The 14,642-nt window shown below is 43.2% G+C and overlaps 1 protein-coding gene across 1 annotated transcript in view; it reads left to right on the forward strand.

The window, feature by feature from the left end:
- Positions 1-14,642, forward strand: part of LOC115082190 (zinc transporter ZIP4-like) — a 72,267-nt gene that overhangs the window by 21,237 nt on the left and 36,388 nt on the right. The window contains 1 exon segment of the mRNA XM_029586441.1: positions 10,216-10,362. Coding sequence (XP_029442301.1) covers positions 10,216-10,362 — 147 coding nt within the window.

The raw sequence follows: 14,642 nt of genomic DNA on the forward strand, positions 1-14,642 counted from the left end.
ATCACCATTACCACACTCATCCTCACATTAATCACTAACACTAAACCTTCCTCAATAAAGGATCACCATTACCACACTCATCCTCACATTAATCACTAACACTAAACCTTCCTCAATAAAGGATCACCATTACCACACTCATCCCCCTCACACTAATCACTAACACTAATCCTTCCTCATCAATATAACAGTCACTATTAATACTCTAATCCTCCTCACACTAATCACTAACACTAATCCTTCCTCATCAATATAACAGTCACTATTGATACTCTCATCCTCCTCACACTAATCCTTCCTCATCAATATAACCGTCACTATTAATACTTTCATCCTCCTCCTCACACTAATAACTAACACTAATCCTTCCTCAATAAAGGATCACCATTACCACACTCATACCACTCACACTAATCACTAACACTAATCCTTCCTCATCAATATAACCGTCACTATTAATACGTTCATCCTCCTCACTCTAATCACTAACACTAATCCTTCCTCAATAAAGGATCACCATTACCACACTCATCCCCCTCACACTAATCACTAACACTAAACCTTCCTCAATAAAGGATCACCAGTACCACACTCATCCTCCTCTCACTAATCACTAACACTAATCCTTCCTCATCAATATAACAGTCACTATTAATACTCTAATCCTCCTCACACTAATCACTAACACTAATCCTTCCTCATCAATATAACAGTCACTATTGATACTCTCATCCTCCTCACACTAATCCTTCCTCATCAATATAACCGTCACTATTAATACTTTCATCCTCCTCCTCACACTAATAACTAACACTAATCCTTCCTCAATAAAGGATCACCATTACCACACTCATACCACTCACACTAATCACTAACACTAATCCTTCCTCATCAATATAACCGTCACTATTAATACGTTCATCCTCCTCACACTAATCACTAACACTAATCCTTCCTCAATAAAGGATCACCATTACCACACTCATCCCGCTCACACTAATCATTAACACTAATCCTTCCTCATCAATATAACCATCACTATTAATACTCATCCTCCTCACACTAATCACTAACACTAAACCTTCCTCAGTAAAGGATCACCATTACCACACTCATCCTCTTCCCACTAATCACCAACACTAATCCTTCCTCAATAAAGGATCACCATTACCACACTCATCCTCCTCACATTAATCACTAACACTAAACCATCCTCAATAAAGGATCACCATTACCACACTCATCCCCCTCACACTAATCACTAACACTAATCCTTCCTCATCAATATAACAGTCACTATTAATACTCTCATCCTCCTCACACGAATCACTAACACTAATCCTTCCTCCTCAATATAAGTCACTATAAATACTCTCATCCTCCTCACACTAATCACTAACACTAATCCTTCCTCAATAAAGGATCACCATTACCACACTCATCCTCCTCACATTAATCACTAACACTAAACCATCCTCAATAAAGGATCACCATTACCACACTCATCCCCCTCACACTAATCACTAACACTAAACCTTCCTCAATAAAGGATCACCATTACCACACTCATCCTCCTCTCACTAATCACTAACACTAATCCTTCCTCATCAATATAACAGCCACTATTAATACTCTAATCCTCCTCACACTAATCACTAACACTAATCCTTCCTCATCAATATAACCGTCACTATTAATACTCTCATCCTCCTCACACTAATCCCTAACACTAATCCTTCCTCATCAATATAACAGTTACTATTACCATACTCATCCTCCTCACCACTAATCCCTATCACTAATCCTTCCTCATCATATAACAGTTACTATTACCACACTCATTCCTCCTCACACTAATCACTAACACTAATCCTTCCTCATCAATATAACAGTTACTATTACCACACTCATCCTCCTCACACTAATCCCTATCACTAATCCTTCCTCATCAATATAACAGTTACTATTACCACACTCATCCTCCTCACACTAATCACTAACACTAATCCTTCCTAAATAAAGGATCACCATTACCACACTCATCCTCCTCACATTAATCACTAAGGCTAACCTTTCCTCATCAACATAACAGTTACTATTACCACACTCATACTCTTCACATTAAGTGCTAACACGAATCCTTCATCTACACCGCAATAACACTCATCTTCCTTGCACTGATCACCAATACAAACCCTACCTCAACATCATAACAGTCACTAATAAAATTCTCATCCTCCCCACATCAGTAACCCTATCCCTTCATCATCACCACAACAGTCACTCTTAATAATCTCATTCTCCTCATGCTAATCACTAACAGAAACCCTTCATCATCATCACAAGTCACTATTAACATTCTCATCCTCATCACACTAACCCTAATCCTTGCTCATCAAAACATTCACTAACACTCTCATCCTCCTCACTTTAATCACTAACACAAAACCCTTCCTGATCACCACAACAGGTTAATATTAACAAATAATCTCATCCTCTTCATAATAATCACTAACACAAAACCTTCATCATCATCACAACAGTCACTAATACTCTCATCCTCCTCACATTAATCACTAAAACCAATCCTTCTTCACCACAATAATCACAAACAACACCTTCATCCTTTTCAAACTTATCACTAACACTAACTCATCATCCTCATCACAATAGTCACTATTAATACTCTTATTCTATTCACACTTATCTCTAATAAAAATCCTTCATTAGCATCACAACATTCACTAATAGCAGCTTCATCCTATTCTCTCTGATCACTAACACTAACCCTTCCTCATCAACACGACAGTCACTAACACTCATCTTCCTCACACTAATCACTAATACTAACCCTTCCTGATCAGCACAAAAGTTACTAACACTCATCTTTCTCACACTAATCACTCACACTAATCACTCACACTAACCATTCCTCATCAACACAACTGTCACTAATAACACAGTCATCTTCCTCACACTAAACACAACTATCACTAATGACACAGTCATCTTTCTCACACTAAACACAACTGTCACTAATGACACAGTCATCTTCCTCACACTAATCATAAACACTAACCCTTCCTGATCAGCACAACAGTCACTAACACTCATCTTCCTCACACTAATCACTAACATTAACCCTTCCTGATCAGCACAACAGTCACTAACACTCATCTTCCTCACTAATCACTAACACTAACCCTTCCTCATCAGCACAACAGTCACTAACACTGTCATCTTCCTCACACTAATCACTAACACTAACCCTTCCTCATCAGCACAACAGTCACTAACACTCTCATCTTCCTCACACTAATCACTAACACTAACCCTTCCTCATCAGCACAAAAGTTACTAACACTCTCATCTTTCTCACACTAATCACTCACACTAACCCTTCCTCATCAGCACAACAGTCACTCATAACATCCTAATTTCCCTCTTGCATAGCTATGAAGCTCTAGCCTCTTCTATAGTTACGGGGATTGGGGGTCTGGCGTGGGATTAGAAATCTCGGTTACCTCTAGTTCATGAGAAGGTAATTAGAAAGTTCTCCCTTTGTCCTTCAGTTCCTGTCTTGGTAAAGGGGGTTGATAGCTCCCTATTCCCTGCAGTTCTCTGGAGTTGGGTTTAGAAAGATTTGTTTCCTAAAGTTTTTGTGAGGTGTCTGGGGGGTGAGGGGTTAGAAAACTCTGTTTTCTGTTGTTCACAGTGCGTGAGGTATTAGAAAAGTGCCTGCAAATTGTTTATTTCTGGACCCCCTGAGCCTGGATTGGACCAGCCGGGGCAGATGGATATACATAAACATTCTCTCTTCTTCTCTCCTTCCTTAACTCCTCTCCCTCTCTACCACCCTCTCCCCTCCATCTAACCCCAGAGCTCTCCCCCTTCCACACATCTGAACCCTCCCCTTCATTCCCCAAGATCAACCTCCATTACTCTCCCCTTCCCCCTCAGAATAGCACCCTCCCTTTTCTCCAGGAATAACCCCAGCACTCTCCTCCTTCCACACACCTGAACCCTCCCCTTCATTCACCAAGAACAACCTCCATAACGCTCCCCTTCCCCCTCAGAATAGCACCCTCCCTTTTCTCCAGGAATAACCCCAGCACTCTCCCCCTTCCACACATTTGAACCCTCCCCTTCATTCCCCAAGACCAACCTCCATAACGCTCCCCTTTCTCCAGAAATAACCCCAGCACTCTCCCCCTTCCACACATCTGAACCCTCCCCTTCATTCCCCAAGACCAACCTCAATAACTTTCCCCTTCCCTTCTGAGAATAGCACCCTCCCCTTTCTCCAGGAATAACCCCAGCACTCTCCAACCACTACAGGCTTGATCCCAGTTGAATAATATTCCATCCCCTCAACCCCATTTTCACCCCTCTCCAGCATTTACCCATTTTCATACCATCTTCAGGTGTTTGCTCCTTCCTTATTTTCCCAACATTTACCCCTCTCGCACCCCCAGCCAGGCATTCCCTCCTCATCTAAAAACATAAGAATGTCATTCAGTAGCAGACCAAGGGTCCATCAAACCCAGCATCCTGTTTCCATCAGTGGCCAAACCAGCTCACAAGTACCTGGCAGGATCCCAAGTGATAGAGCGATTCCAAGCTGCTTATCCCAGGGATAAGAAATGGATTTCCCCAAGTCCACCTTAATAATGGTTTATGGACTTTTCTTCCAGGAGCTTAAGCAAATCTTTTTTAAACCCAGCTACACTAACAACTTTTATCACATCCTTCAACAACAAATTCTAGAGCTTAATTGTGCAGTGAGTTAAAAACTTTTCTCTGATTTGTTTTATATGTGCCATTACTAACTTCATGAAGTATCCCCTTTTCTTTGTAATTTTTGTAAGAGTAAAAAACAAATTCACATTTACTTAAGAACATAAGAAAATGCCATACTGGGTCAGACCAAGGGTCCATCAAGCCCAGCATCCTGTTTCCAACAGTGGCCAATCCAGGCCATAAGAACCTGGCAAGTACCCAAAAACTAAGTCTATTCCATGTTACCATTGCTAATGGCAGTGGCTATTCTCTAAGTCATCTTGATTAATAGCAGGTAATGGACTTCTCCTCCAAGAACTTATCCAATCCTTTTTTAAACACAGCTATACTAACTCATTTCACTCATGATTTCATAGACCTCCATCATATCCCCCCTCAGTCGTCTCTTCTGATAACTGAACAGCCCTAACCTCTTTAGCCTTTCCTCATAGGGGAGCTGTTTCATCCCCTTTATCATTTTGGTTGCCCTTCTACTTCCTTTAAGATGCGGCAACCAGAACTGTACACAGTATTCAAGGTGGGGTCTCACCATGGAGCGATACAGAGGCATTATGACATTTTCCGTTTTATTCACCATTCCCTTCCTAATAATTCCCAACATTCTGTTTTCTTTTTTCAAATGCCACTATGCATTGAGCAGAGTATTGTCCATGATGATTCTCAGATCCTTTTCCTGGGTGGTAGCTCCTAATTTGGAACCTAACATTGTGTAACTACAGCAAGGGTTATTTTTCCCTATATGCATCACCTTGCACTTGTCCACATTAAATTTCATCTGCCATTTGGATGCCCAATCTTCCAGTCTCACAAGGGCTTACTGCAATTTATTACAATCCATTTGAGATTTAACTACTCTACATAATTTTGCGTCATCTACAAATTTGATTACCTCACTCGTCATATTCCTTTCCAGATCATTTATAAATATATTGAAAAGCACCGGTCCAAGTACAGATCCCTGAGGCACTCCACTGTTTACCCTTTTCCACTGAGAAAATTGACCATTTAATCCTACTCTCTGTTTCCTGTCTTTTAACCAGTTTGTAATCCACGAAAGGACATTGCCTCCTATCCCATGACTTTTTAGTTTTCTTAGAAGCCTCGCATGAGGGACTTTATGGAACACCTTCTAAAAATCCAAATACACTACATGTACCGATTCACCTTTTGAAGGTTCACCCCTTCAAAAAATTGTAGGAGATTTGCGAGTCAAGTCTTCCCTTGGGTAAATCCATGCTGGCTGTATCCCATCATACCATGTCTAGCTAAGTGTTTTGTGATTTTATTCTTTATAACAGTTTCCATGATTTTTCCCCAGCACTGAAGTTAGGCTCACCGATCTATAGTTTCCCGGATCATCCCTGGATCCTTTTTTAAATAATCTGGGTTACATTGGCCACCTTCCACTCTTCAGGTATGATAGATGATTTTAATGATAGGTTACAATTGAAATAATCTTAAATTTCATTTTTTAGTTCTTTCAGAACCCTAGAGTGTATACCGTCTGGTCCAGGTGACTTACTACTCTTCAGTTTTTCAATCTGGCCTACCACATCTTCCAGGTTCACTTTGATTTGGTTCAGTTGATCAGAATCATCACCCATGATAACCTTCTCTGGAACGGGTATCTCCCCAAAATCCTCTTCAGTAAATACTGAAACAAAGAATTCATTTAATCTTTCTGTGATGGGCTTATCTTCCTTAAGTGCCCCTTTAACTCTTTGATCATCTTACAGTCCAACCAACTCCATCATAGGCTTTCTGCTTTGGATATATTTTAAAATGTTTTTCCCTCTATGGCCAACTTCCTTTCAAATTCTCTCTTAGCCTGTCTTATCAATGTCTTACATTTAACTTGCCAATGTTTATGCTTTATCCTATTTTCTTCTGTTGGATCCTTCTTCCAATTTTTGAATGAAGATCTTTTGGCTAAAATAGCTTCTTTCACCTCCCCTTTTAACCATGCCGGTAATCGTTTTGCCTTCTTTCCACCTTTCTTAATGTGTGGAATACATCTGGACTGTGCTTCTAGAATGGTATTTTTTAACAATGACCATGCCTCTTGCACATTTTTTACTTTTGTAGCTGCTCCTTTCAGTTTTTTTCTAACAATTTTTCTCATTTTATCAAAGTTTCCCTTTTGAAAGTTTAGCACGAGAGCCTTGGATTTGCACACTGTTCCCCTTCCAGTCATTAAATCAAATTTGATCATATTATGATCACTATTGCCAAGCGGCCCCACCACCGTTACCTCTCTCACCAAGTCCTGTGCTCCACTGAGAATTAGATCTAAAATTGCTCCCTCTCTCGTCGGTTCCTGAACCAATTGCTCCATAAAGCTATCATTTATTCCATCCAGGAACGTTATCTCTCTAGCGTGACCCGATGATACATTTACCCAGTCTATATTGGGGTAATTGAAGTCTCCCATTATTACTGCACTACCAATTTGGTTAGCTTCCCTAATTTCTCTTAGCATTTCTCTGTCCATCTCACCATTTTGGCTAAGTGGACGATAGGTTGTACATAGAAACAAAAAACAAACTTTCTAGCAGTTGTTAAGGATAATTTGGACAATTTTAATTCAGTCTGCACTTTACTTAAAGACACCTGGGTTACCTTTGCCTTTATTGGAATCTTTCAGGATGCTCTAACGCCCCTGTTTCGTTAGTATCCTTTGATCATCCTCTCTCCAAACATTGCGCTGCTGCACAATAGTTAGGTTCCCCCATGTTCTAGTTTAAAAGCTGCTCTCTCCCCTTTTTAAAGGTTAGCGCCAGCAGTCTGGTTCCACCCTGGTTAAGGTGGAGCCCATCTTTTCCAAATAGGCGCTCCCTTCACCAAAATGTTGTCCATTTCTTAACTAAACTAACACCCTCTTCCCTGCACCATCGCCTCGTCCACACATTGGTCATTCTGGAGCTCTGCCTGCCTCTGGGGTCCTTCATGCACAATGGGGAATATTTCTGAGACGCTACCCTGCAGGTTCTGGATTTCAGTTTCTTTCCTTCATAGCCATAGCTTTGGCTTTCAGAACCTCCCTCCACAACCTTCCTATGTCGTTGGTGCCCGCATCTATCATGACAGCCGGCTCCTCCCCAGTACTGTTTAAATTCTTATCTAGGAGATGCGCGAGGTCTATCCCTTTGCAAGAGGCAGGCAAATTATCAACTGACCCTCACGCCCACCAGCCACCCAACTACCTACCTTGCTAATGATCATCTATCCTAATCCTTCCCTCCTGGACACAAGTCCTCAGAGAGCCATCCTCAGAGTGAGGGGGATTGCCTGCAGAGCAGATCCTAGCTACAGCATCACTTCCTCAAACACCAAGGCAGATTAGGGAATGCCAGCCTGGAGCTGGGACCTCTGTACTAAAAAGCCAGATGGTCTCCTCTCTATACCACTCTGTCTGCCTCTGCTCCTCCAGGTCTGCCACGCTGGCCTCTGGAGATCGGACGCGTTCTCTGAGAGTCAGGAGCTCTTTGTGCCAGGTGCACACATTCCAGTTTACCAGGTTGAGTAGCAGCAAAATTGTCCGGATAAGTGCAATATGTACTTGTGCATTTTTTTATATATGCATGTTGCAGGGTGCATGTTTGTGCATTTTATAACCTGCGTATATCATGTGTGTGCAGGTTATATAATGCAGGAGAATATTTTTATATATATGCATGTTGCAGGGTGCATCTTTGTGCATTTTATAACCTGCGTATATCATGTGTGTGCAGGTTATATAATGCAGGAGAATATTTTTATATATATGCATGTTGCAGGGTGCATGTTTGTGCATTTTATAACCTGTGTATATCATGTGTGTGCAGGTTATATAATGCAGGAGAATATTTTTATATATATGCATGTTGCAGGGTGCATGTTTGTGCATTTTATAACCTGCGTATATCATGTGTGTGCAGGTTATATAATGCAGGAGAATATTTTTATATATATGCATGTTGCAGGGTGCATGTTTGTGCATTTTATAACCTGCGTATATCATGTGTGTGCAGGTTATATAATGCAGGAGAATATTTTTATATATATGCATGTTGCAGGGTGCATGTTTGTGCATTTTATAACCTGCGTATATCATGTGTGTGCAGGTTATATAATGCAGGAGAATATTTTTATATATGCATGTTGCAGGGTGCATGTTTGTGCATTTTATAACCTGCGTATATCATGTGTGTGCAGGTTATATCATGCAGGAGAATATTTTTATATATATGCATGTTGCAGGGTGCATGTTTGTGCATTTTATAACCTGCGTATATCATGTGTGTGCAGGTTATATCATGCAGGAGAATATTTTTATATATATGCATGTTGCAGGGTGCATGTTTGTGCATTTTATAACCTGTGTATATCATGTGTGTGCAGGTTATATCATGCAGGAGAATATTTTTATATATGCATGTTGCAGGGTGCATGTTTGTGCATTTTATAACCTGCGTATATCATGTGTGTGCAGGTTATATCATGCAGGAGAATATTTTTATATATATGCATGTTGCAGGGTGCATGTTTGTGCATTTTATAACCTGCGTATATCATGTGTGTGCAGGTTATATCATGCAGGAGAATATTTTCACACTTCCATATAAATGCATATATGAATACATGCACAGCACTTTTAAAGTTATCTTCCAAGAGTCCATGACTTTAAAATGCACAAAAACTCAGGGAATCTAAAGCCTAACATTTACCCCCTCCCATCTCCCTGCCCAGGTATTCCCTCTCTTCTTGCTTCTCCCAAGATTCCTCCCCTTTGCACGCTCCCCCCAGGGCATTCACTCCCCTTTTCATCTCCGTCCTCTCACTCACAGGCGTCAGAGCTGTGCAGGGGCTTTTTCTGCTCCAGTCCTCGGCCTCCACTTCCTGTCCCTACAGGCAACCGGCATCCTCTGGGGGAAAGGTGCGAAGGGGCTGGAGCAGAGCAGAGGAGAAACCCCTGCCCTCCTGTCCAGGAAGCAGCTAAAGCAAAGAGGGTAGCAGCTCTTCCTTGCCCGCTGGGTCTGCCTCGGCCTCATAGCCTCTTCCCCTGAAGTACAGGAAGTGAGAGGATCTTCTTGGCTTTAGCCTCACCCTCACCCTCTCTCTCTCCCCTGTCGACTGCCGGAGAGGGGAGAAGGGGGGAGAGGCTGGAACAGGAAAGAGAGGGCCTGGGTCTTTGCTGGCTGAGGTCTGCCCCAGAACCTGCCGGAGTCTCCCTGGCGGCCACGTCATTCACGCAGGATTCACAGAGCCACCTGGAGAGTCCCCAGATATGTTTAGAAAACTCGAGCTTTTCCTGCATTTCTTTGATGGGGCATTAGACGCTCCGTGTCCTGTAGCATTAGGAGGGTAGAAAGCTCCGCCTGTGTCCTGCGCTACCGGAAGGGAGATTAAAAACCTCTCTTTTTTTCTTTTTTGCAGTTTCTGGGTTTACACTCTCACGCCCATGGGGACCACCCTGCTGAAGACAGAACTAACACCTGGAAGTTGCTGGCTGTCTTGGGGGGACTCTACGCATTCTTTGTGCTTGAGAAATTTTTCAGTATTCTCTTGATCAAGGATGGAGAGGTAAGACAGCCCTGCTGCAGGGCCGAGCAGAAGCCCGGGAGGCGTGGACCTGCCTTCTACCCGTCCGTCTCCAGCCATTTTGTGCGTAAAAGGCCGAGGTCATAGAGCCCTGCCCAAGCTTTACCTGCAGGTTATTAGCAGACAAGCGAAGCCGGTACCTGGACGTCGAGCGGGATGGAACCGCAAGATAAATTCTAGCTCAAGAAACAGGCCAAGGGTGAAGGCCATGAGTTGTACCCAAGAGTAGAGGGACAGCAGGTCAGTGCAGGACACAGGAAGGGAGCTGGGTTACAGCCGAAGAAGAGAGCGTAACCTCTGGAAAGCCAATCAATCAGTCAAGAAACGTACGACATTAGTCCAGTAAAAAGGAATCACCTGATATAGTTTTTGTATTTTTATTTGTTAACATTTTTTTTTTCCATGCATTCAAGTGGACTTGACTTTATCCAAACTGGGAACTGGAGCACTGAGACCAGGCCCAGAAGTTCTGTTGTACCAGCAAGAAGCATCAGTTATTGATCATTTACAAGTTTTATATCCTACTCATTTCCTACAAAGTCCAAGGCAGATCACCGTGGGTAGCTACCTACATAATTTAACACAATAAAATCGGACATAAGCCAAAACAATACAATATGTAATGCACCCTTGACCGCTTACATCACGGGGTGTTCCTATGTCAGGAACCGCCCTGGCGGGAGCCCTCCTAGGACAGACCCCATTGGTCCTCACGATCTTGGCGCCTGGTGCCTCCACCTGGGAAGAAGGGTATTAGTGGGTTGAATTTCCCTTCCTTCACCCCAGGAAAACAAATGGGACTGTGAACAAGGCTGGCAGTAAGTACAGATATATACAGGTTTATTAGACTATATAAGTATATACATTTCTAAATGACTATGTACATTGCTAATAGGATGTCAAACAGCACTCGTATCTACTCGTGGTTAATAGTCTCAAGCCACACAACTATCTACCACCCACAGTATACCACCATATAGAATAGAAAGGACCTCTTGAGTTCCCGCTTAGTCAAGTGTTATTATTATCCCCCCCCCCCCCCTTTTATCCCAAATCTCACCCATGTGAAAAGATGCAACTGAATTGGTGGCCAATGTTGGCCTGGGGGGTCTGTTGTATCTAAACCACTGCTATCTCCTTGGTGCCACTTCCTCTCTGCTGAAAGGTCCATGCTAACGCTGGAGACTATGCCTTCCTGGAGACGTGACTCTGCTTCCTGGTCTCTCACTGGTATCCACACCCTCCTGGGAGACCAGACTCCATTTCCTGGAATAATGCTGGGGTCCATGTCCCCCTGGGGAACCCAACTGCACCTTTTGACCTGTATCTGTGGTCCCCTTCTTCCAGTGGGACCACTCGATCTTCTGCTAAGTTCCACACCTTCCTGGGGGACTGCTTGCTCTGCTGCTGGGTCCACGCCCTCTTGGGTGACCACTCGGTCTGCCACTGGGGTCCCCTCGCTCAAGGGGACCCAGGGTTACCTCCCAATCTGCCACTGGGGTCCACCTCCAATTCTCCCTTGGTAAGAGGGTTTTCCTTGGCTTGGGTTCTCAGCTTTGCTAATCTCATGGTCAGTCATTCACTGTTACCCAGCCTGATGGGTCACCTGCTCTCAGCCAGAAGGCCAAGACCAGGCAGGAACATGGAAGGAGCATACGTGTATACCCTTCCATCCTGCCTGGCTTTTTTTTCTGTTGTCTGAGAACTGGGTACCCAAGGGTCTGTCTCCCCTTGTTAGTCAGGGCGAGAATCTGTTTGCTTACTAGGACTATTTTTTAGTACATTTTTCTCACAAATCCCTCTCTCATTCAGAATTCTTCAATGTAGGACTTTTCCAGTCATAGTTCTGTAATTGAGAATGTTGTTTTCCTTTGATTTAAAGTGATATTTTACTGCACATTATCAAAGGTATGCCAGGGGGCCATGATATGCAAATCCTCTACTTGAGTCTCTGACTCATCTATTCAATGGTCATTTAAGTACCTTCACAGTAAGGGGTCTGGCAAACTTTCCAATCTCATTCTGAGTTTCCTGGGCTGGCGGCTCATGTTACAGAGCTGCATTGTCCTCTTTTTTTACTCTGCTGCAGTTCACTTAAATGGTAGCGTGCTCTTTAACCTCCATCTCCCTTGGGAGTTGGGTTTCACAGTGCAAACACAAGAGAACACTTAACAAGTATAAACTATGCCAGCATGTGGAAAACAATTCAGGTTTCAGTCCCTGCCAAAAGGCCTGAGAGAAAAAAATTCTCAGCTGCCTTCTTAAAAGGAAACCACAAGTCCAAAGATCTTATTATTGATTTGTAGTGCATTCCAAAAGGGAGATGCACCTCGTCCATGAGGGCCAGATGAAGAGAGGGGAGTTCAAGCAAGCGGAAGTGTTCGTGGAATAATGTAATTGTGCAAAATGAAGTGAATCCAAGGAAGCTTGCGCACCAGAGTAACAACTCTGCATTTTATTTGCCAGTGCATTGATTTGAGAACAGAGGTGATGTGCTCCCTAGGGGACTGGTAGCTCGTGGAATTGTCGTGGAATTCTGCACCGTCTGCAAGGCCCTGAGAGCGTTAACCGATAAACCCAGAAAAAAGTGAATTGCAATGGTCCAGACAGTGCAAGAGCCTGAAGTGCCTTTCTGAAATCATGGGCCGGCCACAAAGGTTTTAATCTCCGAAGCAATCAGTTCAATAAAGGAAGCCCTAACCAGAGATTTAATCTCCAATTTCATGGACAAACTAGAGTCGAGAACAACCCACGGTCAGGAACTGAAGTTGAGACTATTTTATGGTTTTTAAAGCTGAAATTCGATGGGGCATAGATGACCAGAAGGCAAATGATAAGGCAATGATGGCCTAGCCAAGCTCTGATGGTGGAAAAACCATAGTCAGAAGATTATTTGTTGCAGACCATGAGGACAATTTGGGACTGAAAAACTGAATATCATCAGCATAAATCTTGTAATATACTCCTAATGTGGAAAGTAGCTAGTATAGAGAGGATAAATATTAGAAAGCGTATAGTGCAGGACCTTGAGGAATGCCAGAAGCAAGACTGAACCAATCTGAAGAAGAATCACCAGTGGTGACCCATTGCATACGACCAGATATATAGAAACTGAACCAGCTCAACACTGTGCCAGAGGTGCCCACTCTGGAGACTCCTGATGAGGTCCAATCTTGCTTTATCGTGCAAACTTGACACACAGCTCCATTGAGAGGGCACTTGCAGAATCAGATCTCTTTAACCAATGTTATCTTCTGAACCAATTCATACCCTCGCCATACAAATAAAGCCTGCAGGCCCTAACTTCCTGAGAGGTTGGCCCCGGGTGTTCTCCCTCTCACTGCTCTGTTGCAATGAACATGTGCATGTACTTCAAACAAAAACACAGGCACAGGCTAATTGAGTGCAAACGACCTGCTCATTTTCTTCACAACACATGACGTGACACACAGTAAAAACGTTGCTAGCAGTAAAAGTTTTATGGGTTATCATAATGCTTGGGGCAAATAATGTTGTCATCTTCTGTCCGTCCATGCACTGGGAGATGGGAAATTAATTCCAGTGCTCTTCAGCTTGCAACTCAAGCTTTTTTTGTGTTCATCATCACTGAGCCAGTGCAAACCGTGGCACTCCCTGCACACCTGGCTCGAGGCAGATTCCCACTTAAGGGGAGATCTTGCTGAATTTATTAGAGAGCAGGAGATGAAGGTTCTTTCAAAGGCGATGGTCAAAGACTTCAGAAAATCTCATTTTTCTTTCTTCAAAAGTGTGGGGGGGGGGGGGGAGTACCTCAAGGAGTCATTAGCTGGATGGGAAAATCTAGGGGAAGACGAGCAATGGGCAAAACTAAAAGCAGATATCATTTAAATGCATCTTCTCCCTCCCCTCTCCACCGCCTCCCACCATCTCCATCATGTAAATGCATCTTCTCCCTCCCCTCTCCACCGCCTCCCACCATCTCCATCATATAAATGCATCTTCTCCCTCCCCTCTCCATCATTTAAATGCATCTTCTCCCTCCCCTCTCCATCATTTAAATGCATCTTCTCCCTCCCCTCTCCACCGCCTCCCACATCTCCATCATATAAATGCATCTTCTCCCTCCCCTCTCCATCATGTAAATGCATCTTCTCCCTCCCCTCTCCACTGCCTCCCACCATCTCCATCATATAAATGCATCTTCTCCCTCCCCTCTCCATCATTTAAATGCATCTTCTCCCTCCCCTCTCCATCATATAAATGCATCTTCTCCCTCCCCTCTC

The sequence above is a fragment of the Rhinatrema bivittatum genome, unplaced genomic scaffold, assembly GCF_901001135.1.
Source record: "Rhinatrema bivittatum unplaced genomic scaffold, aRhiBiv1.1, whole genome shotgun sequence".
NCBI classification, from domain to species: Eukaryota; Metazoa; Chordata; class Amphibia; order Gymnophiona; family Rhinatrematidae; genus Rhinatrema; species Rhinatrema bivittatum.